Here is a 25,477-nt window from a genome sequence, read left to right as displayed (position 1 = left end):
ATGTTCAACCATTATATGATGACTTTGATGGTAAAAAATTAAAAGGAGTGCATAAATAACATCATTATGTTAGTATTATTTGATAAACTAGCTTTACACAGTTAGATCAATACATTTCACAGTCTAATCAGGTCTGTATTGACCAGTGGTATATCATTTCTTGAGTTCACTGTTGTTCCTTGTATGGTAAAACTCCAATGCAGATTTTAAGAAAACATTAGCTCAGAGTGTAATTTCCTAGTTCTGTATGAGTTACCTTTATTAAAGAAACATTGTGTCAAAAAAGAAAGTAATCATCGATTACTTTCATAATCATAAATCACACCTTTTCAGGTGATTCAAATGTTGTAATGAATAGTTGACTGACTGAAAACATTACATTGATGCTGGATGTGCCGCTTTAGGAGCTGACAGGTTGAGAACTTCTTTGTATATTTAACACCGTATCATATGGTTTGACATTGCTGCGATAAAAAAAAAAGAAGCATACATTTAAATAATTGATAAAGCACAATCGTTTGATACGTAAAGCACAAACAACAACCTCCACTACTTCTTTAACAGAAGATGTTTAGCGGTAATGTCTGTTAATACATAGCTGTTTTTTTTTTGGTCATTCTTCTTGGTCTCTTTGGTGTCTCTAGGTGGAAAAATCCCATCAAATGCCTCATCCTGTATCTTTGTAAATATCCAAGTTTCCCCCTGCGTTGCAGACATGATGGATGCCTCTCCGTCAGAAATGCTCACCTCACCGACAGACAACAGAAATAAGCAACTCTCCGACAGACCGCCTCTTCTCCATCAGGATCCCGTTGAGTCACTCTGATCTCTCCTCTGTTCCAAACATCGCACGGTCCTACAGAGGCAGATGTGAATTATGGACAATGTTTTACAACGCAAATGTTCTTTTTCTAACTCTTTACAGACAATAAAACAGAACATATAGGCAGACTTTGAGGAGGAGCAGCAATCTCACCCTATTATTCCAGCCGGGAATAAAAGGATAATGGCAGCAAAAAGAAAGGGGAAGCCTTTCATGAAGTGCAGGGTGGCTGGATAGAGGGAATTGAAGATCCCACTGCCCACCAGGAAACACAAGTTCTCCACACAGGCGATGGAGGCGAAAAGGGCACCTGGGAGTAGCACACACACACACACACACACACACACACACACACACACACACACACACACACACACACACACACACACACACACACACACACACACACACACACACACACACACACACACACACACACACACACACCACACACACACACACACGTGTCAAACATGCATGATGCAAGCTGCCCCGATGTGCTTCAAATTAAACTTCACTGCGGTGTTGCTGATCTTATTAGTTCACTGACACGTTTCACCACTGCCCAGCTGACACACTCTCAGTTCCAGATGTGCACTCAGCATGTAGTAAACTAAAATTGCTTGTTAAAAAAAGATATAATAATCACTGTAACATGATCAGGAGCCGACCTTGCTCGGATGGATCCACAAGCTTGGACAGCTTTGATCTGAGGACAGGAGTCGCAGCCATGAAGAGGAAACACAGACCATAACCTGGATAGAAAAAAAGAGCATATCATCAAAATAATACGGGTCAATGAAACTATCATATCACAACTTTTCAAGTGACGAAAGCAAGTGCTGTTACAAATATACTGTCATTATAGAAGCAGTTTACAAAGCATTTTAAAGGTTATGACGACACTCTCACCTGTGAACATAAGGTTGGTGGTATCAGCGACTGAAAAGACCACCAGGCCGGTTATATTTGAGGCCAGACCCACGAGAGCCACCCAGGAGTCGTCGAGGCAATACTGCATGAGCTTCAGCCCCAGCAGGCTGCTCAGGTAGGCCAGGTGCTGAGCTGCTGAGCCGTAGCCGATGAGGTCCGAGCCCCAGCACAGCGGGGAGCTCAGCTCGTACAACACGTACAGCTCCCTGGCGCCGCAGTGAACAGTCACCACCAGAAAAAAGCAGAGCGTATAGAGCCAGAGCTTGCATCTGTGAAATCTTCGGTCCCCTTCACAGCTGCTGCCTCCCGTTGAGTAGAGGTGCCAGACAGCTTTGTGGTGGCGACTTGTGAGGAGCTTAGCGCTTGGGTCTGGGACGACAGACTCACGCACAAACAGGTAAGCGTACAAAGCCGAGGCTACGTTGGTGGCCAGGACCAGCCAGAACGGATTGATGTAACTGAAAGAAATGCAAATATATAACATGCAAAAGGTTTTTTTCTTCCACTGAGATGGCAAATATCTAGATTTTTTGAGTATAGTACACACATCTTACCCTTGTGCCCGGCGCCACTGCCCTCCAATGATGCTGGCTAGCATCCCTGACAGGCCCAGGGACGCCTCCAAGACCGCTACTCTGAAGGTGAGAGACCTCTTGTCACTGATGTCTGCCACATACGCAAAGCAGCCAGCAAGGATGGCAGTAAAGTCACCCGAGAGGCCACTAAGCAGCCTGCCCAGCAGAAAGTAGCCCACGGGCAGTTTGAGGTACATCACCACAAGGTAAACTACAGCCTGCAGGGCCATGCCAAGGTTAGGGAGGATGAGGATGCGTCTGCGACCTGCAAGGTCACTCCACGAGCCCAGGAGAGGCACCACCAACAGTCCCACAGAAAAGCCTCCCAGACTGATGTACAGGTTCCAGTGGGCTGTCAAAGTTTCCACCTCCTGAAAAGCGGGAATTGAACCAGGTCACAAATACGGATCAGAGTGAGAGCTGATGACACACAGACAAAGATATTCAAGTGTTTCTGTCTGTAGAGGCCAAAAAACACAAAAAAGAGGCCAAAAAACAAAGTACACCTTTTATCAATAAATTCCAAATCACATACATAAACACATGAATTCTTATATACTTTTACATTTTAACTACTCTATGTAATCCTAAATCAAATAATGTATCTTTTTAACACATACAATGTATATGAAATTATAGCATGAACTTATGTACACACATTTTTAATCATGTTAACAGTTACAAACTATGAACTGTTCTTTGGCCTCTGAACTGTCTTAATTTTCTTTGCTCATTATCTGAATAAGGTGAATAAGAGGCATGTCATGTAATGGATCTAAACACTGCTGGTGTTTCTGCTCAGATTGTGCATAGTCATCATACCCCTCCCGTTTAGTTTCAACTTGTGACTGCCGTTCCTCTTTGCTGAGGGTCAAACTCTGCGGTCACTTTTTAACTATTTTCCCATGATAGATCAAATCTGATCTCTTAGAATGACTTCAAGTGCATTTCAGTCACAGATTTTTCTGTCCTTTGAATTCTCCCTTGAAAATTCATACAAATATGTACCTTAACTTTTTTAATCCATCTTTTAATGGGTTTATTCTGGCTCTTTTCAACCAGAGTGATTCTTGTTAAAATGTGTAACTTTTGTGTATTAAAAGCTTTTGTTACATGCTTAAAGGTTTGTAGTATCATCTTTTTTTTCTTAATAGATACACACAAAGTCTTGAATGCTGAAAATCTGTCCAGGGACAGCAGAGGAACACGTGTTGCCCCTTCTGATAGATCAGACCCGCATATAGAAAGATGTAGAGGTTCCAGCAAAGCAATTTTAAATTTGCTAAAGGCACATATATAGATTTCTAAGCTACTTTTTTTGCCACCATCTCTTTGACTAGACCGGTTTATGTAATAATATCTGTTGCTGGACGGTTACACCAATGGATGAGCCTGAAGGTTAGGACTTAACCCCCCCTCACCATCCTCAACAGCACTGTCTCCCCCACAGACACCTTCAGGTTCCTGGGATCCACAATCTCCCGGGACCTGAAGTGGACCACCCACATCAACTCTGTCAGGACTCAGGAAGAAGGCTCAGCAGAGGTTGTACTTCCTGCGTTAGCTCAGGAAGTTTAACCTGCCACAGCAGCTGCTGACCACCTTCTACTCTGCCATCATTCAGTCTGTTCTCTGAACTTCCATCACTGTCTGGTTCAGATCGGCCACCAAACTAGACAGGCACAGACTGCAAAGGACAATTAGCTCTGTAGCCAAAACCTCCAGACTGAGAGACAGTTTCTTCCCCCAAGCTGTTGCTCTGATGAACTCTCATCACTCACAGTCTCTGAGTAATCAATCACTGTGCAATAATAATAATAATTAAAAAATATAATAATAATAATAATAATCATAATAATAACAATCATATGCTGTAACAGAGCATCCTTTCAATAACCATGTCTAACTCATACTGCTACACCTTTCACTTAAAAAAGAAATTGTATATATGTTAATAAGAGCTGTCATTTGTCTATTTACTGTACAGCGAGCGAATATAACCGGAGTCAAATTCCCTGTTTTGTTTCTGACTTGGCCAGTAAACTTGATTGTGGTTGCCATTCAAGGCGTCCCCCTCCTCCTACATTTCACTTGTCAGTACCACTCAAGGTGACAAAACTTACTTATGATTTATGAAAATATCTACGATAGATGATCTATGGTAGATGATATTCTGGTATGATAACCTTTCCTGAGTGGCAGCTGTGTCATAGTTATCATGAAGTTACCCATCCCCTTCAGAAAATTACATTTTAGATGCTGGTGCATATCCTGGTTTAGACTGTACAGGATATCTGTCAATGTTTCACAATATTGTCTTTGGTATCATTTTAAAGTGGACCCTTTAATCATTCATTGAAGCTAAAATGTGAATCTTTCTGACCAACATAGAGGTCACTGCAGCTCTTTAAACTATAAACAACACACATTTTTACACAATTTCCGCCTAAATGATGTACTATCTTTTAGCCTTGTGTCATCTAGGAACAACAGAGACACAAAATACAAAAACTGGAATACTCACAGGACCATAATGATTCAGGAAATGTATAATATACCCACACATTTTAGCTTGAATAAATGGTATCATTTCAAAGGGGACCTTTTAAGCAAAGACAATATTGTGAAACATTGACAGATATCCTGTACATGAGTCTAAACCAGGACATGCACCAGCATCTAAAATGTAATTTTCTGAAGGCGGTAGGTACAATGGGTTGCAAAAGTATTCACCCCCCTTGAACTTTGTGACCTTTTGTACCATTTCAGGCTTCAAACATAAAGATATAAAACTGTAATTTTTTGTGAAGAATCAACATCAAGTGGGACACAATCATGAAGTGGAACGAAATGTATTGGAAATTTCAAACTTTTTTAACAAATAAAAAACTGAAAAATTGGGCGTTCAAAATTATTCACCCCCCTTAAGTTAATACTTTGTAGCACCACCTTTTGCTGTGATTACAGCTGTAAGTCTCTTGGGTTATGTCTCTATCAGTTTTGCTCATCAAGAGACTGAATTTTTTGCCCATTCCTCCTTGCAAAACAGCTGGAGCTCAGTGAGGTTGGATGGAGAGCGTTTGTGAACAGCAGTTTTCAGTTCTTTCCACAAATTCTCCATTAGATTCAGGTCTGGACTTTGACTTGGCCATTCTAACACCTGGATATGTTTTTTGTGAACCATTCCATTGTAGATTTTGTGTTATGATTTGGATCATTGTCTTGTTGGAAGACAAATCTCCGTCCCAGTCTCAGGTCTTTTGCAGCCTCCATCAGTATTTCTTCCAGAATGGTCCTGTATTTGGCTCCATCCATCTTCCCATCAATTTTAACCATCTTCCCTGTCCCTGCTGAAGAAAAGCAGGCCCAAACCATGATGCTGCCACCACCATGTTTGACGGTGGGGATGGTGTGTTGAGGGTGATGAGCTGTGTTGCTTTTACGCCAAACATAACGTCTTGCATTGTTGCCAAAAAGTTAGATTTTGGTCTGATCTGACCAGAGCACCTTCTTCCACATGTTTGGTGTGTCTCCCAGGTGGCTTGTGGCAAACTTTAAACAACACTTTATATGGACATCTTTAAGAAATGGCTGTCTTCTTGCCACTCTTCCATAAAGGCCAGAATTGTGCAGTATACGACTGATTGTTGTCGTATGGACAGAGTCTCTCACCTCAGCTGTAGAGCGCTGCAGTTCATCCAGAGTGATCATGGGCCTCTTGGCTGCATCTCTGATCAGTCTTCTCCTTGTATGAGCTGAAAGTGTAGAGGGACGACCAGGTATTGGTAGATTTGCAGTGGTCTGATACTCCTTCCATTTCAATATTATCGCTTGCACAGTGCTCCTTGGGATGTTTAAAGCTTGGGAAATCTTTTTGTATCCAAATCCAGCTTTAAACTTCTCCACAACAATATCTCGGACCTGCCTGGTGTGTTCCTTGTTCTTCATGATGCTCTCTGCGCTTTAAACGGACCTCTGAGACGATCACAGTGCAGGTGCATTTAGACGGAGACATGTTTACACACTGGTGGATTCCATTTATCATCATTAGTCATTTAGGTCAACACTGGATCATTCAGACATCCTCACTGAACTTCTGGACAGAGTTTACTGCACTGAAAGTAAAGGGGATGAATAATTTTGCACACCCAATTTTTCAGTTTTTTATTTGTTAAAAAAGTTTGAAATTTCCAATACATTTCGTTCCACTTCATGATTGTGTCCCATTTGATGTTGATTCTTCACAAAAAATTACAGTTTTATATCTTTATGTTTGAAGCCTGAAATGTGGCAAAAGGTCACAAAGTTCAAGGGGGGTGAATACTTTTGCAACCCATTGTAACTTCATGAGCTGATAACTATGATACTGCTGCCACTCAGGAAGGGTGATCAGGCCAGCTGACAGTCCTGCCGGGGCCCCGGACAAAATAATCTAAGATGGGCCCCCCTGCGCCCGGATCTCTCCTTCTCCCTCTTCCTCTCCCTCTGCTCTTCAGGTTTTTATACAAGCTAATGGACGTTAACATTAGGTTAGGTTAGGTTACAAGGTTGGTAAATGTTGGCTGCGCTGTTTCTTACCTTGCTCTACGCTGACTTTATTAATTCCAGCTTCACCGTCACCACCTTTTTAAAATATTTGTTTAGAGAATCTCTGAGGCCTCTATTTTCTTCTTCTCTTCTTCTCTTTTCTCTTCTTTTCTGAGCACCGGACTTGTGCTGACCGGACATTTTGACCATTCTTATGGTTGAATTAAATGATAACATCAAATTTTAATCAGTGGCCAAACCATTTTTGTGTTGGGGGTTTTTGACCACAAGGACAATTAGGAAGAAAACAAATAACAAGCTTTTATGTAACTCAAATACTACATATTTTTTACACAAATAGGCATATTTTGAAACATTTTGAAAAATGATTCCATAATTTAATGAGAATTAAAAAAAAAAAAAAAAAGATTATTATTTATTCATTTATTTATTTATTTTTTTTTGTGTTTTTTGGTTTCACCCGTTTGTCCCCCCCAATCGCCGGGCGTGCCCCTGGTTATCATACCAGAATATCATCTACAGACATGGATATTTTCAAAGATGATAAGCAGGTTGTGTCAGCTTGAGTGGTCCTGACATCTGGCCCAGGGACTACTGGTGCGTTCCATTTAACTCGGAAGTCGGAACTCGGAACTGGGAATGACGTCACAGCCGAGTTATCAGCGTTCCAGTTACAAAGTAGGTAAACAAGTTTGTAGTTCGCATATACCACATGAAAAATGTAAATTACACTATAGCAGCATATATATGCCGAACAATAATTGTATACGACTGATTTAGTGTGACCATAACTAGAATGAAGTGCTACGAATTTTTACAGAGCTCTCTACTGTTTACAACCGGGGCAGCCATCTTGGAATCTGAACTCGGGGGTGGCGAAGACTCTCCCACTTTCCCAGTGGGAAATCCCACTTCGAGGGGCGTTCCAGTTGAAAATTCCGACTGGGAACTGGGAAATCCCCACTTCCGAGGACAAATGGAACGCGGCATAAATGGACTGACCTGCTGCAGCGGGTCTGCGGGCAGAGAGCTGTTGCCGCACTCCGCCCTCCTGGAGCTGTTGAAGCCCAGGTCCTCGCTGACGCGCTCCCACAGGTACTGGGTGCTCAGGGGGGCCTGCAGGGCTACGGAGAACACGGACAGGAACAACACCGGCTCCACGGTCACCACAGGACACGAGTACGGGGGCTGCCGGGGCCCGCAGGCCGGCGGAGCGTCCTCCTCTCCCGGGAGGATCGCCGCGGTGTCCGGCTCGTCCATGTTTGACCGTCCCTCAAAATATCTGCACGATAGAGGAGCATTAAAACCTGCTGGGACGGTACAAGAAACTAGCAGACGCTTGTGTTTGCAGCAGTGAAATGAAATCAAGTTAAGCAGCCATAAGAAAAGAAAGCAAACATTAAAACAGAGACGCTTCGCCCTCTACTGGACGGAAAGATGAACTACAACTACACGATTAATGTTTTTCTTGTATAAAGCCTGATTTATAGTTCCGCGTTAAATCGACGCAGAGCCTACGCCGTATGGTTCGGCGTGCTCTACGGCGTTAGGCACGCGGCGACGCGCACCGTACGGTGTGCGTCGCCGCGTCCTCTACGCCGTAGGTTCTGCGTTGGTGTAACGCGGAACCATAAATCAGTCTTTACATGTCTTATCTTCCCCAGTTCAAACAAGTTGAAGAAAGAAAAGACAGAAAGAAGTAATGGTTTAAAATGGTAGTTTTTGTAATATGCATTATGTAATATAATTAATTTATAGGCTATTCAATGACTTTAATTTACTCCTCCATTAAACAATGACAATTAGAATCAGTAAGAAAGAATCAGAAAGAAGTTTATTGCCAAGTATTACCGATTCTATCATATATGATAGAAAAAAAACAGGCTTGATTCAAATTACCGTAACTCCTCGCCAGTTTATGCTGACAAGAAATTTAAACGGAATATTAAAGCCAACGATATATATATATATATATATATATATATATATATATATATATATATATATATATATATATATATATATATATATATATATATATATATTACGGTAACGTGACGTACAGAGTAGACGGAGAAGAAAAAAGAGTAGATATATATATCATTTTGCGGTATTTCAGTATAGTAGCCTATAGGAGTATATTTTGTATGTTTTATTAGTTAGTTAGTTAGTTAGTTAGTTAGTTAGTTAGTTAGTTAGTCTAGTTTGTCCATTGTTTATCTGTGTTTAGTTTAGTTTAGTGTTTTGTTTTGCGCCATGTCCAGACAGAAGAAAGAGCGTCCCTCCGGAGCGGTACTTGGATTCAGAGGATGAGCAACCATGCAGAGGTAAGTAAACTCTATTCAGTGCATATAGAGTGGATATTGACTAAGCTAAAACGATAACTTCCAACTTCCTTGAAATAATTCTTATCATTCTTTTTTTATTGTGTCCCAGCAGGAGTTATAGTAATACTAAATACAGAGTTGGATAGATACTAGGCTACTATTGTTTTTTATGCTTCTGCATTGTATTGCTGAAGCTCTCAAACTGAATTTACTTGGTAACCCCCCATTATATACCTTTCTGCTCAATATGATGTGCACTAATTATTTTATTTTCATCTAAAAGAGATTGTTATATATCACATCTCATATCTTATGTATATATTTTCAGGGTGCCTCCTGCTGCAGTGGACACCGAGCCTATGGAGGAAGCAAAGTCCCAAGTCCCCCAAATTCCATCTGAGAACCCTGACAGCTCATCTGACAGCTCATCTGACAGCTCATCTGACAGCTCATCTGACAGCTCAGATGAAGAACCAGTAGCCTGGAAAACAGAGGAAGTTGTTGTTGATGTTGTTGATGTTGATGACAAAAAGCGTTTTTTGCACCTTTTGAAAAAGCAGGAGAAATGGCCATTTCAAAAAGTCCAGAGTTACAATGTTCAATGGACAGTTTCAGAACATGTTCAGTTTGCATTCCTTCATCTCCAATTTCTTGTAACTGTGATATAACACTGCTTTATATACTCAAAACCTTTCAAATCTATTTCCGTTTTTTGTTTTCATTCCATGTAAAGTGTTATTAAGCACTCCATTACATTTTGTGAAATGTAAATGACTCCAGATAATGAAAGTTGAAGTCGTTCTGAAAAAAGGGGGTAAAGCACTTGGTCCTAACACATTTTTAAGACAATGTTACAGCCATAATAACACAATCCCCCTCTCCGGTCACTTTGTACACCTCATCTGGGGGGATCACAAGGGGTTCTCACGACAGCCGAGACACACACTCGCTTCAAGGCTTGGAGCGGCTCTACCCGTCTCAGCCCTAATGCAAAAGCGCAAAACGGGTAGAACCGAGCTGAAGTGATACTAGTGCAAAAGGGGCATATGTGTCCTGGGTCTTCTGCGGCATCTCCTCCCAGTGGGTCGTGCCTGGAAAACCTCACAGGGAGGTGTCCAGGAGGCATCCTTAGCAGATGCCAGAGTCATCTCATCTGGCTCTGCTCAGTGTGGAGTCCTGTTTATTTCTTCATTAATATGATCCAACTATATTTGACATAAGTCCATAAAGGGTAATGAAATACAATTAAATTGTTATTATATCATACTAGGTAATTTCTTTATGTAACAGTAAAATCCCATAATTCAGTAGATGTGGTGAATGAACTCGACTTTTACGTGACCTTCTCATAGAGCAACACCTGTTAGTATAAAACAGTATGATACCTCCCACATTTGATGTTAAGCCACCTTGGCTCAGATACAGCAAAAGCCATGATACTACAACCACCGTGTTTTACAGATGATGTAGTGGCTCTTTATCTTTAGCTGTCAACATAATGTTTAACGAGTAACACAGACGACGTACTACAAGACAAGCTGCTTGTTATCGTTGTTCTCATGGTGGAGACATGCCTCTGTAACTGTGGATGGGTGGAGTCCAAACACTGGTTTTTCAAGTCTCTCTAGCCTAATGGGCATCAAGGTACGTAAAACTCTCTTTTGATGTGGTATAATACACTTGCACAAATGTTTTGTGAAGCGGAGGCTGATAGATTCCTATTCTCAAACCTGACTGTCATCCCAGTGGAAACACTTGACTCTGATTCACCTTCACATTTGACCATCTAGGTGTGGAAATCAATGACAAATATGTAATATGGGATCTTTTTCCTAATTTAAGAAAGGAACAATGCAGTGGCTAATTGTATAAATGTGTCAACTGGTTTGTCAACTTTTAACCCTTTAATGCCTCACATAAATAATAATTTTATATTACTAATAATACACAGGGAATCCTAATTTTTATTTGAAGTGTTTATTATATATATATATATATATATATATATATATATATATATATATATATATATATATATATATATATATATATATATATATTAAAAAGACTTCAAATTTGGTCTATAACAGCTTCTAAACAATAACTTTTGTATCATTGATTTTATTGATTGGTTTTAGTTTTTTAAAATAGTTTTTTGTATACAACTTTTTTATTTTGATCATGGGGTGCTAAATACGTTTCAGAAATTCATATCTCTACTGTGATACATCCGGCATTATAGGGTTAAGACGTGTGTGAAAGCCTGACAATGTATACCACGGTACTTTCTTTTTTCACTATCAAGTGTGGTAGATAAGAACTTACAAGACACTTGTTGTATTTTATTTTATTTTCAAAGTCATAAAAATAAATTTCTTTTTATTTCTGTTAATTTGGTATGTATACTATTTTGATGAATAGACAGCAAGTGTATTTGTTTGGGTTGATTGTGCGCTGATCTGTTGGTAATGCCTCAGGGCTCCAGTAGGGGGAATCTCGCTCCTCTTCCTCATTCAAAACAGATGAGTGAAGGCGAGAGCTGTGTCCGATTCTTCATACTCTTTCCTCACTTTACCCCTGTTTAAGGGCACAACACAAGCAGTGCTCCTCTTCAAAATATTGTAAGGAAATTATTTTGTGTTTTTTGTGCGTACAACTATTTTCAGTGACCCAAACTTTAGATATGGATACCTACAGGAAACCAGCTCAGAAAACTGAATGATGTTATTTATGTGTATGTGTGTCTTTTTTTCATTTCTTTCTTTCTTTCTGTCTTTTTTTTTGTTGAAACGTCTTCTAGTCGATTTTACCATAAAGGAAAAATGAAAGAAAATGTCAGTGCTTTGTGATGCGTGGGAAACTTTGTTTTCTTTGGACAGATGCCTTAATCTTACATACACTCCTTCTTGAGAATTTCACTGCTTACAATACTGCTTACAAAACATTTGAATACTTTTCACTTTCCACTGCTGAATTTCAGTTTTTTGACATTACACAAAAATACCTACCGTATTTAAAAAAAAAAAAATATTGGAGTTGGACATCAACCAAAATACTTTATTACTGCATCATCATTACCATTGTCATTATTATGTAAAGTTTATTTTTAAAACAAATTGTAACATGAATTTATAATCCAATAGCCTACCATTAATTTATATGCTGCGTGTAACAATGTTAAGAAGTATTAAACATGCCAATAAAGTCCACTTTTTAACGTTTTCCTACCATTTTCAGGAAATACGTCCTTCCCTTCTAATAAATCAGAAATCAGTTGCATGCTCTGTTTATGACTTCTGTAAATATCATCTAACAATTTAGCAGTTTATTATCGGCAGAGAGACTGACGATAAAAGATAAGGATTAAGGATGTGGTTTGCTTCTAATTCGGGATGAAAAGGAAGACAGTATAAGAAAGCATAAAAATCTTTGATGTTCATCTCATTTACAGGGAATACACTCCTGTTTTTATCAGAAGGAACTTTAAAAGCCTATAGAAAAAAAATCTGTATAATAAATTCGATTCAGTATAATATGGAGGAATTTTATCACAAGTAGTTGGCAAGTGTATAATAAAGACCCGCTCGCAGTCAGACTCCAATAAACTGCTAGATTGTAGGATTCTTAAGGTAAGGTTCTTGAATGAAGATTGGAAGCTATTTGAGTGTTTAGAAGCCCTGGAGCACCCAGGTGGAGGATAAATTAGTTGCAGAAAAACAGTGTGAGTGACAGATATGATATTTAAAGAATGATGGGCAAAAGCTGACTTTGGCTCTGGCTCTGAGAAATCGTGATGAAATGTTATTAGATGAGAGTAGTGATATTTAAGATTGACTTATTTTAACAGCACCGGAAAGTGTAAAAGGGAATTTATTGGGGATAATTATGACAGGAAGAAAGTAAAGGAATAAAGACAGAATGATATTGTAATGGCTAAGCAGAGGCTTCTTTTATCTTCTTGTGCACAGACACTTCTTACAGCACTGTCGAAGCTGGTCAATTTAAACATCACTTGATCTGCTCTCTCAACCAACCTGCAGGACAGCACCAACATGTGCACAGGTTGGCCCACGCCCACTCTGCTCTACCAACCACCAGCCCACACCGGACTGACATGACCTGTATTAGTTAGGTGATTGACAGAGAGAGGAGGCAACAGGCCAACTGCATGCCTGTAACTTCCTTCTGGGTAGTTGCAATATAAAACTCATCCTCTTAATTAGGGCCCGAGCACTTACAGTGCGAAGGCCCTATTGTATCTGTAGGAATTTTTTTCCTCATTTTTTTTTCTTTCTTCTGATGAAATGAGGGCCTTTTTGCCCCCCTAAACGTGCCCCAAAAGTCACCAAATTTTGCATGCAAGCCAGGCCTGGCGTAAAATTGGATATTTCATGGTTTGCATTAATGGGCGTGGCAAAATGGCTCAACAGCGCCCCCTAGAAAACGTCGTGCCTCAAGCCCCACAATACGGTTTGACGTACATGCACGAAAATCGGTACACACCTGTATAATGTCGCAACTTAAAGAAAAGTCTCTTGGCACCATGGCTGAAACCGAACAGGAAGTCGGCCATTTTGAATTAATCGTGTAATTTTGGCGCAATTTATGCAATTTTTTTGGCCGCTTCTTTGCCCGAACCGTAATGTGCACCCAGGTGTGTTATACATCAAAATGTGCATCTCCATCCTGCGACGATGCGCATTACTTTTCTCAGTCAAAAGTGTTACCGTGGCGACGCTATATGCCAAAACGCGCGCCCCCCCCCCCTTCATCTGATTGGTCCATATTTGATAGTTCCTACTTTCTGCCATAACTTTTGAATGATATAGAGAGTCGTGGGTGGTGTCATCTGCTAAATGTCCAGGCCTGAAGACATCTACATGCAAGTCATACAAGCGCTTCCACTGCAGCACGCCTGAACGTGCACAAGGGCCCGTTCATCGCTGCTTGCAGCTTTAATTGAACTTTTTTCTGGTACTTCAGGTCAGTACAAAAGTATAAAATAATACAAGAGTAGAAAATCCTGGTTTGTTTGGCATCTGCATTGACCTTTCAGCATAAGAAAGATCAAAAGACACAACTGAAGAAATGGGGAACAGGTCACAACCTGATTGAACAGATGAATTCCTTCAATTTTTTTTTTGTTCAGGCCTTGATCCACTTATTTGGTGTGCATCAAGGTAAAGGTGAAAAGCACCAACAGAGAAACCTTCGTAGGGGCTGCTTTCATCAAACCAAATATGCCAACTATGAACACACCCTCAGTTTGTGTTGATGAGAAATTATATGGGTATGCAGTTATTTCCAATATTGGAGCCATTCATTGTTTGAAGCAGAGTAATGCACACAAAGAGGAAGAAGGGGAGGGTTCAGGTACGAAAGAAAAAAAGTCCAGCTGTCTTGTTTCACGTCTTTGATAGTAACAATGTCCTGGACGACTGAGAATCTACATCAGCTGCATTTAAGGTAATTTTTTAGAAAATCTTAACTTGTTTGTCTCTGTTTATCTGTGAGGGACTTGCACTTTGAATTTAGTGAAAGTAATCTTTGTATAAGGTCATAAAACATCTGCCATCACTTTCAGCTACACACAATCACTTTAGAAGGGAGATCTGGTTAGTCAACATTTCAGTCTCTGTTGCAAGTTTCTGTGGAATCATAACTGTGAGCCTCCAGCTAGAGCAGAGTCAAGGTGGATTTTTGTATTTAGACTTGTAGTCTCTGTCTGAAAGAAATCCAACACCTTTAAAATTAATTTCATAAAATACATTGACACGAGGAACATGGGAGAAGCAAGTAAACAAAATTTGAGAGCACATAAGTAATTTAGAAAACATTTAATCATATATATTTTACTACTTTTAAAAACCCTTGGAATGATTTTTTACACCATCTTATGGATCATAATTCATCTGTACCGGGAAAGGTTGTCCAAACAACTTTGATCCATTTGCCTGAATCCCCGCCTGGTTTTTCCTGATACTCTTATCATTAATCTGGGAACTTGTGTTGCAGCACTACTGGAGGCTCTGCACCTCCATGCCTCTTTTACTGTCTACTTTACATATGATTTAAACTTCAGATCATCTGCTGTTTAAGTTATGCATAGTTATCTTCTTTCATGCATTCTGGTACAGGTTGATATAAGTTTCTTCTGTGAAAACAATGCTTACGATTCTTGGATAGTGCCATGTCCAAAATCTTCAGAATCAAACAGAAATCAAACAGAAAAAAATAACATGAAAAAGCCCTTTACAACATCCAGCCAAGCGATAAAGCTTCTTGTTTTCTTTTTCTGTTGCCTGTTGGGAATTCAGGGACTTTTCATGTTGCTCAGCTCATAAATTTGTTTCTTTTTCCCTCCTCTCAATACTCTTTGTCATCTCTTTGATGGATTCGTTTTGCATTAGTCTGTTTCACTGGAATTCAGAGCTACCCACTGACTTGTGGTTTCACAACAACAGGTTCCACGTGCACATGTAGTGGCAAACTAAGGATTGAGTCACAGCTGAGCAGAAGCCTGAGCCTGATCCAAAACTCTCTTATGGGTCACTTTCTTCAGCTTTTCTAGCTGAGAAATATAATCTCCCCAGTGTATCCTGGGTCTGCCTCAGGACTTCCCCAGTAGCATTTACCTAAATGACCTCCCTAAGGAGGCATCAAGGAGGCGTCAGAACCAACTGGCTCCTCTCAATGTGGAGGAGCAGCGACTCTACTTTGATTCACTCCTGAATGACTCACTACCTCTAAGTGTGAGTTTACCAACTCTGAGGAAAATCATTTCATTGGCTTGTATCCATGATTTTATTCTTTCAGTTCACTAGTATAAGTAAGAGTAGGAACAAAGATTGACCGGCCTTTTGGTTCAACTCTTTCTTCACCATGCTAGACCAGTATAGAGTTAGCATTTTAGCCGGTGATGCACCAGTCCTCATTTAAATCTCCCGCTCCATTCTTCCCTCACTGAAGAACAAGATCCTGTGATACATGAGTTCCCCCTTTTTGATGTAGCACCTCACTCCTGACATGGAAAAGGCATCTTAAGAAATATTGTATTGGATTTGGAGGTGCTGATTTTCATCTCCGTCCTTGTTGAAGGTGCCTGCTTGATAATGCTAAGGATCAAATCATCTGCAAAAAAAGCAAAGAGGAAATCCTGACACCACTGAACTGAATAATCTCTTTATCTTGGCTGCATCTAGAAATTCTATTCATGAAAGTTAAGAGCAAAATTTATGACAAAGGTCAGCTCTGGCAGAGTCCAATTCCCACCTGGAATGAATCGTACTACTGTACCGGTGATGAGATAAAACCTGTCACTGCTTTTGTATCGAGACTGAACAGGCTGTAACAACAGACCTAGTACCTCATACACCCAGAGCACAGGATACACTGAGGGACACGGTTCAATACCTTCTCCAAGTCTACCAAACATGGGAACATGTTGGGCAAACTCCCTCAATATCATTCTACATTAATTATTATCTACTATGTCCATAAATCCTAATTTCAAGTGTCTCAACTGAAACAGCAACGGGTGCTAGCAAACTTCCTTTTGGAAGAATCCTGAAATGATCTGATCTGGTTCCCGGCTCCTGACTCCTTCGTCTTATATACGTTGAAGTGACAACAAGAACTGACATTTCAATTGTTGTTTTGGTGAGGAAATCAGAAATAACTGCTACATTTAGCTGATACTTGGTTAGTACAAGCTCCTTGTTTGCTCTAAAATTAATGCTCATCTGGCCCCTTCCAGGTCATCTCACAGTAAAAATAACAGAATAACTAAATGTATTCTCCTTAAAATATAATTATACTCCAGCCCTACACAGAGATTCACCTCCTGTACAGTTTTCATAGATGTGAAATCTAGATATGGAGATAAAAAAATGTTTTTGGACCAGACTATAAATATAATATGTATATATAATAAATATGTATATATAAATATTTGTTATTATATAATGTATATATGCATACTTTTTTTTTTTTTTTTTTTTAATCACAGTTGTCCCACACACCATCAAATTCCTGTATATACACTTTTTCTGCATCACAACCAGCCCCCCGAGTCTCGCGCTCAGAAGGTGTGCCGATTTTTTCCAGTGTCCAGCCGCGGTACTGCAACAAAAAATCCCATGGGGCCCAGAAAGCTTTTTTCCCTTAGACTGCAATAGTAAAAGAGAAGCCTCCTAAACTGTTCACAGGACACCTCCAGCTGTAATCACCGGCAATTACTAATCTTTGTATTCTATATTTTTAAGTCATGGACTTTATATCCGTCAAAAATGTTTTATAACGGCCAGAAAAGTCAAAGAAAAGTCTCTTTCTGGGCGTGACGTCACGGCCGTGTCGGTGCCATTGATGTTGCCCCCAGGGCATGATGGGAGGCCCCAGAGCATCATGGGAGGTGACTCAACTGCGCATGCTCTATGGGCCCCTTAAAGGAGCTTGAGGCCGGATTGTGGCAGGATTTATGAAAAAAATCCGTATACATTTTAAGTTTTCTAGTAATAATGTCAGATGAAGCGTTCCAAACCCAAAAGAATGAGCCCTCTAGTGTATCTCTCCTTTGCCTTGAACAGGCTGTGTGCTGCAAAATGTGCTGCAATTCGGTCCCGAATTTCCCGCGCTGGGCGGCGGATGTGACGTCACATGACGCTGCATGTGCGTTCTCCCCCATTCTCCCGTGCCGGCTTCGCTGTTGGCTGCAGTACCCCCAACAGCCGTCGTGGTGAAGGGTGGCGCTAGAGAGTCTCATTTCTTAAAAGGAGCCTCATGCTCCTTTAACGCGGAAGTAAACCCGGAAGTCAGAAATTTCTTCGGCGTATGCGCTAGGTGAGCAAATTGCATTGAAATGAATGGGCGGCCATTTTCGATGTTCCATCCAGTTAATATTATAGATCCATGATCACAACCAATTTGGTTTGATGGGACAGATGGTCAGTAAGCTAACAGCTTTGTTTTGAAGCCATGTAGTTATGCTAATTTCCAGGATCTCATTTTAAAGGTAGGACATAAACATAAAAAGGATGTAGTGCTCATTCATTCATTCATTCATTCATTCATTCATTCATTCATTCATTCATTCATTCATTCATTCATTCATTCATTCATTCATTCATTCATTCATTTATGAAGTCGTTCATCTTCTAAAACCATTTCAGTCCTGTGTAGGGTCAAAGAGAGCCTGAAGAGACAATCCCAAATTGCATTTCCTGGTGAGGCCCCCAGTCCATCACAGGTTCACACACAGACAAACATTCTCTTTGAACAATTTAAAATCACTAATTAAGCTAACTTGCATGCTTTTAGACTGTGGGAGAAATTAATGATATTGCTATTTTCAGTTCTCCGTATACATACATATCAGGTCATTCTATTATGTGTCACATGAAAATAAAACTTCAGATGCAGGAATACTATCTGGGCTTTACCTGTACTCTGTGACACTTAAACATACCGTCAGCAGCTTCTACTGAAAATGACAACTCATCTTGCTAAATCGTTTCTTTTTTAATAAACTTTAAATCAACTCTGTCTGAGCTGTAGCCCGATAGTCTTATGGGTCAAGCCTGTACAACAGGTAATGCTGTGCTAGTCCTTATACATGATACTTTTGAAAAAACATGTTTTTTTCTGCCTTTGCAACTTAAGTCAAGCGTTTCCTGCTCCTGCCTGTAAATGACAATGCCTTTGCTCTTGCTCGAAATGTAGAAAAGCAATGTTTTGTACACAGTGTGCTGACACAATGATTAACATACACTTTAAAAGATGTGATGCAGACTTCGAGGTGCCAGTGTCCATTTATCAAGATAGAAATGATAGGTAAAATTGAGGTTACAAGAACGTATAAAGTACACTTAGAAAAAAAAGTAAGGACATTTGCATTTGGTAGATTATTTATTTGATATAACAATGCGTCATGGCAATAAATCTTATTATATTCTTATATGTTGGAAAGCCTGTTTATTTCCCTTTAAAAATAGTGCTACATTTGTAAGGAACATGCATTTGTGTGATAAGCAGCAGAGCTCAATATGTCGGTTGCACCCATGAAAAATTCATCAAATCTTCTTTGCCTATGTCAAACAACTTATTTTGCCATTGACTCTTGTTTGGTGTTTAGTGGATTGGATGATTGAAATTTGAAAAAAAAAACTACACATATTGGCAATTTAACAATTTATCCATTTAACAAGCAGGAGCCTTGGTAACTTGTGGACAGTACACAGCCACAACTGCCTCCTCCTCATGCCGGTCACACACTGCTATGGGGTGGCATCCCATTCTTCAACCAGCTTTCTTCAAGTCAGCCAATGTGGTTGTGTTGGTCACTTTGACATGAACAGCACCCCCAAAATGATACCACAAGTGACCAATGGGGTTGAGGTCAGGACTGCTGGCAGACCATTCCTTCCTCTCTGTTCCCAAACTCTGGAGTCAGCCTCTGATAAATCCTGCTCTGTGGGGTGTGATGAGTGAGGTGTACTGTGAGAGTGTTGTCCTCTTGGAGGATAGAGTTTAGTCCCAGTAGAGATATGGGATTGCCACTGGTTGCAGAATCTCATTTTGATATCCCTTTGCTTTGAGATTTCCTGGAATGATGACAAGACCCGTTTTTTCCAGTGAGGGAGATGCTGCCCCAGACCATCGCACTGCTTCCACCAAAATGTTCTACTCCATCGGTGCAGAAATACGCATAGCGTTCTCCATGTATTCTCCACACTTTGAACCTATGATCCAACTGCTTTAGGCAGAATCTGGACTCATTGCTGAACATAACGTTCCTCCACATGCTCAGATTCCAGTACATGTGTTGCCGACACCAGCACAAACGGGCTTGACGGTTGGATTGTTTATGTAATAATTGCTCTGTGGTCACTACATAGGCCCCAGAGAAACATAGTTCCTTGTTTGACTCTGTTGCTGGGTGGGGATGTCTCAGTGGCTGATGGGAGGATAGTGGGGAGTGTCTGGGCTGGCTCTCTGGTGTTGCTGTGGGGGGCCAGGTACTGGTGTTGGTGGCCCAGGTACTGGTGTTGGTGTGGGGGGCCCAGGTACTGGTGTTGCTGTGGTGCCTTCTGCTGCCCAGTCAGGACAGGGGACTGTTTGTATCAAGTTTCTGTCATTATTTCTCTGTATGATGGACCTGTTTAGGCTGCTTGACAAGAAAGTCCAAAGATTCAAGGCAAGATTATTTGTCTAGGAGTTTTTAACATGGATTTAAAGGAACTGAGGGGTTTCAGCTTTCCTGGAGTTTACTGGACGTATGTTCCAGATCTGTGGAGTACAGAAGCTGAATGCTGTTTCTCCATGTTTTGCTCTGATTCAGTGATTGTTATTGTTATACCAGCTCAGTAAATATAAAAACAGACAGTAACAAGAATATTAGAAATAACAGGCAACAATATGAAATAGTTCATGCAAAAAAAGAAAATTTGGGCAGATTGCATTTATTTTATTTTAAACCGTGTCCCATGCGATGCGAGCGTAAGCGACAAAATCAATTCCCCTGCTTTATTTTCTATTGGACTGTCCTAACTGGCCGCGAGTTTAACGGTTTCAGTGTGGACAGAGAGCGTCCGATGTCACACAGCTCGACGCGATAGTCGGACGCTCGAAGGAAGGACCGTGCATCTTCTGAAGGTGTCGTTGAACAGCTTCAGGTGCATTGCTTGGAAGATCTGAAACCAGACAGAAAAAAATGTATTACTAATAGAGCTCCGGTGTTACCTAATGGGTGAGTTGGCTCCGTTAGGGAACACTGGAGCCACCGGAGCTGCTCACCGGTCCGGTCCGGTGAGTGGCCCCGGTGCTCCGGAGCTAAGCTAAATACTGCAATACATGCAAAGATCATACTTGTAGACAAATAAAAAAATAACGTCACTTACCGCTGACTCGTGTGCAGTTGCTGGGTCCGTACTGTGGGCACTGATCCTTTTATGAGGGTAAGTGTCGATGTAAAACCTAATTTTTACTGTCCCTCGTTGTTGAAACAGCCACACGATACCCTTCGCTTCGGAACAATGGCGGACGCTCCGGCCGGCGGAGTTAGTTGTGGGCGTGATTTCACGTAGTGGAGGCCGACCTATCGAAATCACTCCTGTCGTTACGTAACGACAGGGGTGGAATCTGAATGGCTCGTAGAAGTCACATGACACTGGAAGGATCCTCCAGGCGGGGTGAACAGACCCTGCAGAATTTGGTTGCTTTCCTCCTTCTCTGAGTTGGCAGGCTGAGGGGAGACCACTTTATATATGTTAAAGCAAGAAAAAACGTGTTTTTCATAATCGGTCCCCTTTAAAGCCATATACAATCAATTTATTTGTGTCATTGATTGACTCCCTGCACCAAATCTGCCTCACACATGGAGGACTGGATCCAACATCATCGCCTCCTCAACTTCACAGGCCCATCAAAAATGATACTTGATTTAAGTGTGCATGCTGGCATGCAGCACAGAGTGTTTTGGATAAAAGGTAATATCCCGTTTCCACATAAGAAGCTTATATCAATCCTTGATCGGATCACCATTATCTAGTTGCATGAATACAATGTCCCTAGTATGACCATGGAAACTGAGATCAGCAAGACTGAGCAGGAAATGTGAAAGCATCTAGGATACAATAGATCAATGATATTATCAGATTGATACTACTTGGATGGTGTTGACAAATCGCTGCATTGTGTTGGATCTGAATAAACATATGTATATTTGTTGTATTGTTTCTGTTTGATATCTCACAGTTTTGTCTGATTATTACTTTTCTTGGTGGAACTTTGTAGGAGTGATAACCGTCGAGACTGCTTTAACTGTAACGTGGAGCACAGCCATGTACCAGATGAATACCTGTCCCACTTGGAATGGGACACCTTGAATATAAAGTTGGAGAAATATTTTCTAACTTATCAGAAATCTAGCATAGCTATACCTTTATGCAACATTCCCTTGCACAATCCAGCTAATACACATTACATGTCCGAGCGGTGCTGACACAGATCCGTTCTTTGAGTCTTGCATCTTGCCTCACCTCAAGATTTTGAGAAGAACATCTGCACTCATCAAGTTGAGTCAAGTAAGTGTGTGTTGTTATTTCAACCATATACACAGTACACACTGAAATGAAACAACGTTCGTCATAGGAGCTTAATGCAGCGCTAAACAACACAAGAATACCCAGGACAGATGGGACCAGATGGAGTGCACAAACAGTGAAAAAAGAAAAGAAAAATGTGCAAAACTTTAGGGACATGCAAGCAAACAGTACAATTGCGCAGCAGTGCAACATAACAGAGCAGGACAGGACAAGATACTGTACAGCTGAAAATCACCGCAGTAACAATATTGGAGAGCGTGGATCCAGTATTTTGACCGATACTGCACTGTAGCAGCAGCTGATGTGCAAAAAATGCAGAATGGTGCAAAAGTGCAGAACTGTTCAAATAAAAGGACAGCATGATTTATGAATAATAAGCAATGTTGGGACTAAAGCGTTATTTAGTAACGTATTACAGTAACGCCTTTAGTTTTAGTGGTAACTAATACTCTAACGCACTACTTTTTAAATTCAGTCACTCAATTACCGTTACCAAACGGTGCGTTACTCCGTTATTTCTGGCTACAGTGAAGCTTTTTTTCCCCACATGCGGAGACCAGAGGAAACGTAGTGGGCATGTGGGTGTGCATTTAAAAACATGACCGGTAATGGCGAGCCAAGAGAGCAACTTGTCATTACAATGCCTCGTTTTTCGCGGGGGTTACGTTCCAAAAAGAACCCGTGATAAGTGAAATCTGCGAAGTAGCAACTTTTTTTTTTTTTTACAATTATTATAGAAGGCTCCAAATTGTGGAGATCAGCACCGCCTTGCACGTATTTCACTGCTCTTCTGACTGCTGCTGCATCCTGACTTGCTCTGTAGTGTCTTTTTCTTCTAAAGCCCGCGGTGCAGGTGGGTTTTTTCCAGAGAAGAAAATAGTTATTGGTCATTGTTGTCGCTCTTTTTTCTTCTGGGCAAAAAGATTCTTATAAACCGACATTGGTATATCTGAGAACTGTAATGAACGATTCATCAAAGGGCCCCTTCTTGAGCTGCTCGCTGAAGCTCATTGGCCATTCTCAGCATTGTTGCTAAGCGACCAACGTTATTGACGCAGGAAGTGAAGAAGCGGGGAGACTATTTAAGTTTAAGACTTAAACTTAAACGGTGCATCCAAAATGCCATACTAAATAGTATATACTCAAAAAGTATACTTTAGTTCGGAAAACTTTTGAGTAAATATCAGTAGTATGCATTAATTCGGACGTACTACTCAGAGCCACACGGCACTTCCTGCCGTTGTGAGGAGGAGTTGTTACCAAGGTAACAACTCCGTCACAGCAGCAGTAGCACCGCTCCGCTCTTTCCCGTTTTCCTGGCCGAAACAAGATGACATCATATAATATTATTATATACGAATATTATAATATTAATATTATATAATAATATTATTATACTTAATATTATACTTAATATATATATACGTATCTGCGCAGCCCTTAGCAACCAAACACCGCTGCATTGCATTGTGGGAAGTTTCTGCTTAGCTAGTGTCCATCAATAATGGACACTAATAATCCACCAAACACTAATACATTTCTCCGGAATGAGTATGGATAGAGCATACTATTGAGTACGTACTAATGTTTCGGACGCACTAAAAAATCTCACATACTGTTTTTGTATACTCATTAGGGTGGAAGTATGGGATTTCGGACACAGCCTATTTAACTATTCAAGTTGATCAAAAGTTTGTATTATTCTCCATACAGTACCATGCTGAAATGAAGGCTAGAGGGGCATTAATGGGAGCATTTAAAATAATGTATTTTTTTAAAGTAACTAAAAAGTTACTTTTCATAGTAACTCATTACTTTTTGGTCTAAGTAACTGAGTTACTAACTGAGTTACTATTAAATGAAGTAACTAGTAACGGTAACTAGTTACTATTTTTCAGTAATTAGCACAACACTGATAATAAGTGATTGTTTGTGGCAGGGTAGCAGTTAATTTATGAGATGTTATGGGGGAACAGATCATAGAGTATGTGTGTGTGCAAACGTTTCTGAAAGAAACCAGTTCAGGGGTGTATTGTTGTGCATGTGGACCATGATTGTGTTTAAGATTAACTGATTTGTTGGTGGTTTTTACCAGAACAGTTTCTGTTCATTCAGACGAATCATCAGCCAGCCTGCATCCAAGGAGGTCAGAAGGTCATGCTTTTACAGTCCTCAATTTCATTTCTATTGGGGATTAACATTGCTTTGACCCACAATATCTGATATGTAAACAAGGATTTATGTAAGGAGAAGCCAGTCTGAACTGCACTGATTATATTGTAGCAAAACATTAATAAAGTGCATTCTCAATGCAGGTTTACAATATCTGTGATACAAAATTTAAGGCGAAGATGTAAGATCCACCAATGTAATGGATGGTTTCTCTTTTAATAAGCCTGCATTTCCTCAAAAGGCCAGCAGTATATAATCCTCATTGCAGTTATTTAGTTTTTTTGTCAAACACACAGTTTTCAGTTTCAGAGAAAATGCATTTTTACAACAGGAGTGCAGTGAGTTCAAAGGTTCACTGTTGATTTAATGATGGGCTCAAATCTCATCGTCATCTAAGATTAGGAGCACTGGGCCCCCAGATGATTTAAAGAGAGCCAGAAGACAAATCCCCTCAAAGGGTCAATATGGGAAAAAAGCAAAAATGATTGAAGGTAAGGAAAATCTCTTATAGGGGACTTATTGAACTATTACATTGAACTCCTTGGTTGGAGTCTGCGTATCGGCTGTGCATGGAGGCACAGGACATGGAGGTAAAAAGTAAAAGCAGTTTTGAAATCTAAAACATTTCTGTTTAACATACTGGAAGAGACTGAACTGTGGCATCTCCCACAGGAGTATTTGTCACTCTATGTGAAACGGACTCTTACGTTTATGGAAGTTCACAATGGTGCGTTCAATGGCTCTTATCAGAGGTAAGACATCACAGTTAGTTTGTATGAGTGACAATGTGTTTTTCCGAGTCAGCCAAATCCCAGTCTGTGTTTTGTAACATTTAATGCTACAATATGCTTCATATTCTCTTGTTTAATGCTAGTATTTCATGTTGATTGCATGCCACTGACCATATGAAGAACTGGTGCATAATTATGCAAAATTACTGCACTCAGATACCAGCAGTACCTTGAATTTCTCATTAATAATTGGCCATAAAATGGTAAT

The 25,477-nt window shown here is 40.3% G+C and overlaps 1 protein-coding gene across 1 annotated transcript; it reads right to left on the bottom strand.

The window, feature by feature from the left end:
* Positions 1 to 540: 540 nt before the first annotated feature.
* slc46a1 (solute carrier family 46 member 1) lies at positions 541 to 8,292 on the bottom strand. Its single transcript, XM_061719294.1, has 6 exons — positions 7,882 to 8,292; positions 2,311 to 2,702; positions 1,736 to 2,214; positions 1,495 to 1,578; positions 977 to 1,133; positions 541 to 856 (listed from the first exon to the last, which is right to left on the bottom strand). The coding sequence occupies exons 1-6, from the start codon at positions 8,137 to 8,139 to the stop codon at positions 802 to 804; spliced, it is 1,425 nt and encodes a 474-aa protein (XP_061575278.1). The 5' UTR covers positions 8,140 to 8,292; the 3' UTR covers positions 541 to 801.
* Positions 8,293 to 25,477: the final 17,185 nt, after the last annotated feature.

Source organism: Cololabis saira, chromosome 4 (genome assembly GCF_033807715.1).
Source record: "Cololabis saira isolate AMF1-May2022 chromosome 4, fColSai1.1, whole genome shotgun sequence".
NCBI lineage: Eukaryota > Metazoa > Chordata > Actinopteri > Beloniformes > Belonidae > Cololabis > Cololabis saira.
This window is presented reverse-complemented; position numbering and strand designations above follow the sequence as displayed.

What these genes read in the sequence shown, in the direction of transcription:
- slc46a1 (XM_061719294.1), bottom strand. Translation starts at nt 8,139, where the DNA reads ATGGACGAGCCGGACACCGCGGCGATCCTCCCGGGAGAGGAGGACGCT. An exon ending in CCGCAGACCCGCTGCAGCAG is followed by an intron (nt 2,703 to 7,881) that starts GTCAGTCCATTT and finishes CCCGCTTTTCAG; the next exon opens with GAGGTGGAAACTTTGACAGC. An exon ending in TTCCCGGCTGGAATAATAGG is followed by an intron (nt 857 to 976) that starts GTGAGATTGCTG and finishes CTGCCTCTGTAG; the next exon opens with GACCGTGCGATGTTTGGAAC.